Here is a 3954-nt window from a genome sequence, read left to right as displayed (position 1 = left end):
AAGGGCCGTGCGGAGAAGGGACGCGTGTGCCCTCGGTGCAGAGGGCGGTTTGTTTGCGTCTTTCGAGAAACATTTTAAAAAAGAAAAAACAACAAAACAAAACAACAACAAAAAGAGAAAGAGTGTGTGGGGTGGGGGGGGGGGGGGGAGGTGGGGGGGGGGGGGGATAAAAAGGGAGAGGCATTCATTCACGTTTTGGCAGAAAAAGCGTCACTGTGGCTCTGACAAAGCGGGAGCCGCGATGGGCCGCCTCTGCTCGGTGCGTCGGCCCTTTAAAAAAAGGGGGAACGAAGAAAAGTGAGAGTTAAAAAAGAAGGAAGGGAGGGGGAGGAGATGCGAGTAAGGGGGGGAGGGGGGAGAGGGGGAGGACCCCACTTTGGTGGCTTGATTCAGAGTGCTGCGCTGACTGCTCGGCTGCGACCTGCCCGCGCCCTTATCGCTGCATCAAAGCATCGCCGAATCGTTACTGTTGGAAAAGACCACGAAGAGCATCGGGTCCGACTTACCGACCCACCCTCACCGCGCCCAGCTCCTGCTTCCTGCCCCTGCCCTGCTGGGGACACTCTGGGATGCGCATTGCCCACGCCTGACCCCGCATCGCCAACGCGTTCCCACCGAGATGAGAGGCGAGGGGCCGGAGGTGTCCATCCCTTCACCTTTATTCAAACATCGGTGCCATTTCCCGACTTGCACCAAGCGCTTGGCTTCCTCTTGCTGCGATAGCTGTGATTTCATGGAAGCTCTGAGCACGCAGGCCTGGCTCCTAGCAGCGCGCAGCCCCCGGCCCGCAGGAGCCCCCCGTGCAGCACTTGGCATCCTCACTGACAGCCATTCCTGGCCAACGTTTCCAAAGTTTGATTTTCCTCCTCCCTTAATGTGCTCAGTTCCAGCTCAGCGTAGCAGCGGCTCAAGAAATGTAAGCTGCGCATTAGAACTGTAATTTTTTCTTTGGATGGGGGGGGGGGGGGTTGTTAACACTATTCACCAATTTCTTTGCGTACAACTAACAAACACCCTACGATATTTCCTAACGGGCAGTGTCCTGACAGCTCCCCCCCCAAAAAAAGCTTCCTTACGCAGTGCATCACTGCCTATACATGCTTCAAACGTGAAGCAGCTACTCTGACGGCCAGTGGTGGTGGCACACCTCTGGAGCTGGCAGGGTTCTGGAGCTGCCCGGCTCCCAGCTGGGGCAGAACTGCCACAGAGAGCAGAAATGGGCAGGAAACAAATTTTGCAAGCAGTGGAGTCACCATGACAAAAAATAATTTGTTTTTATTTTAGATTCAGATTTCATTACTGCACTCAAACTACTACAACTGGGCTTTGAGTTATTATACAATCCAAACTGTTTCAATCAGAAACTCTAAGACTCAGTGTGCAATGATTATTATTAATAATAATTAGCTCCTTGGTTTCTTGATAGAAAAAGGCTATCAACAAGCATTTGTTTAACCACAACAAAAGTATAATTAGCTTATCCCACTTAGTAAATCTGTATGCATGCCAACTCATACCAAACTGCTACTTTTACAAAAAATTGCAATAATACAGATCATTTTTCCAGTCCTTTTTGCACAAAATTTATTTACAATGTATACATAAATGCTCCATGATGGGACTATGGAAAAATGCACACATGACCGATGCTTTGCCCAGAAAGAAAGTCAACATATTAAAAATAAATCTTCAGTCCATGTTTCGAGCTGCATAAAACAGGAAGTGATGTACAAGGTGGTGGTTGCTGCATGGGGACAACGATGCTCTGATGTGACAATTAGGCTTCAGATACACTGCCTTTCCGTTTCCATGCTTCCTCCTACCAGTCTCCTTAAGACACTGCCTGCAACAGCTGATTAATCATTGTTGATGACTGCAGTTTTTCCCATCCTTCCCGATTTACATCTGTTCAGGCCAATTCAAATATGGTGAGTAAATGAATTAGACATGCAAATTCACGCCCCGGGCTAGAAAGAGAGAGAGAGAGACGGAGAGAAAGGGAGAGAAAGGGAAGAAAGGGGGAGAGAGAGGAGGAGGAGAGAGAGAGAGAGTGTGCATGGCTGAAATCCTAGGATAGAAGAAAGATTCTTCTGCCTGACATAGTTATTTTAATGCTCTAAAAATCCTGCAAATAAGCCCTTTCTGTCATTTGCAGGATGAGTGTAAGGCTTCTTTTCAATGTAAGGAGGCTTCTGGAGGAAGTGAAGAGCTATGGAAACAACACACATAGTGTGGAAAAATTTCACATTTTTTTTTAAAAAATCTATAAGAAACAACGTAATATGGATAACAGTATAATAGCATTTTACAATATTTCACTCTTTGTTCTCTTAATGTCTTATATAGGTATTTAGCATGTCCCCAGAAGTTGACTTCAGTCGGTGTTTTCCTGCTTGTCAGGGTCCCTGTGAGGAATAGGAACGTCCCTTGGTCCAAAGTCGACGCCAAGAATGGAACTCCATAGTCATTGCAGAAAGACAATGTTTGAAATCCGCCGTCTCTGCGGACAGCGCGCATTCGTTCCCTTAAGCTACTGAGCATGAATGTCCATCACTTGTCCGCTCGCCGCCGGCTCGCCGGGATGAAGCATTGTGGGGCTGGATGCTGACATGGGCATTCCGGGGTGGGGTGGTCCTCCATGCATCATCATCGCTGGGTGGTGAGGGTGTCCAGGAATGTAGGTATGCATGGGGGGGCCGTGACGCAGCTGAGCGGGATGGGGGGGCATCTGGGGCGGGGTATAGCTTGGCTGTCCCATGTTCATACCCATTGGACTACCCCGAGACACATAATCCCCTGGCACATTTTGCAGCCCTGCGGAGAGAAAGAGGCCAGCGTTGGTCAACAGCCATTTATTTACTGAGCTCGCCAGCCCTGTTACTTTGGATCCGTCCGGAGTGTTTTTGCCATTCAAAGATGGACTGTACAGCGAGCACATACACCGCTGCACAAAAGCCTCAGATGAAGCTGAAATGGATAGGATTACTAAGGACGATGTTAAATCAAACCTGTATTTTTAAACACATGCACACACACACACACACACCAAAATCAATGACAGTTATCAATTAATTCTTTCCCTACGATCACTTCTGTCTGAAAAATCAGACGCGCAACTCAGTCAACCTTTCAGGGGTTGGGAGAACAATAAGAAAAATTGGACCTAAAACAATAAAACCTCCCGCTTTCCGTGGGCCTCTGCCTTCTGCTTGGATTGCTGGAGCTGATGGGAACTGACAGGTGTATTGTTTCGGAGAGCTATAAGCTCCATAATCATCAAGGGTGAAAGGCATACGCTATTGCTAAGTAGGTTCAATTGGCTTTAGTTCTAAGTAATAGTGCGCCGTGAATGCTCCGAACACCTTGGAATCAGGTCTCAAGGCTCTAGCAATGAATAGCTGCTTAATCTAGCCTAAAGGAACATTTTTGAACTAATGAAAATTGCTTATAAAATATACTGTACTCACAGCTCTTTAATCAAAAAAGATGATAATATTTTTTGTAATAACCTATTAATTTAATTGGTCACGAAGCATAAAATACATCATTTAAATTTAATTGACCCAGAAACTAAGAAACAATATTTAAATTAACTAAGCTAGAAATTTCCATGCTGAGGTAATAAGGCTGTTGCATTCCCAAGCTCAGTGGAATGTTTGCACAGCTAATTGTTAAAACTTTGTTCTGACTCGCACCCAGCGAAGACGACTCCCAGCCACCCTTGGCCTTGGGAACTTCAAGTGCTGCCCTCCAATAAGCAGGAGAGCAGCAAAGATGCCCAAATAACTGCTCTTATCTCCAGCAACAAAGCGAGAGAAACAGGATTGGGTACTGCTTGGGCATGGTACCGGTGCCTTAGAGTTTCAAGCTGCTTTACTTCACTTTTTTCTTCTTTCTTTTTTAAACAAAAATTTGTATAATGTATTTTCCCCTACAAAAAGACAAGAGCCCCCC

General features: G+C 46.5%; 1 protein-coding gene across 3 annotated transcripts in view; it reads right to left on the bottom strand.

The window, feature by feature from the left end:
- Positions 1 to 1255: 1255 nt before the first annotated feature.
- Positions 1256 to 3954, bottom strand: part of MEIS1 (Meis homeobox 1) — a 93297-nt gene continuing 90598 nt past the window's right edge. For 2 of the 3 annotated variants that reach the window (XM_042875562.1, XM_042875582.1), the window contains one exon: positions 1256 to 2814. In XM_042875562.1, coding sequence (XP_042731496.1) covers positions 2531 to 2814 — 284 coding nt within the window. In that variant the 3' untranslated portion in view covers positions 1256 to 2530. The remainder of the gene's footprint in view (positions 2815 to 3954) is intronic. The other variant, XM_042875571.1, reaches the window with a different exon arrangement.

This window comes from Lagopus leucura, unplaced genomic scaffold (genome assembly GCF_019238085.1).
Source record: "Lagopus leucura isolate 7727_CA_CO unplaced genomic scaffold, USGS_WTPT01 Super-Scaffold_73, whole genome shotgun sequence".
Classification (NCBI taxonomy): domain Eukaryota; kingdom Metazoa; phylum Chordata; class Aves; order Galliformes; family Phasianidae; genus Lagopus; species Lagopus leucura.
This window is presented reverse-complemented; position numbering and strand designations above follow the sequence as displayed.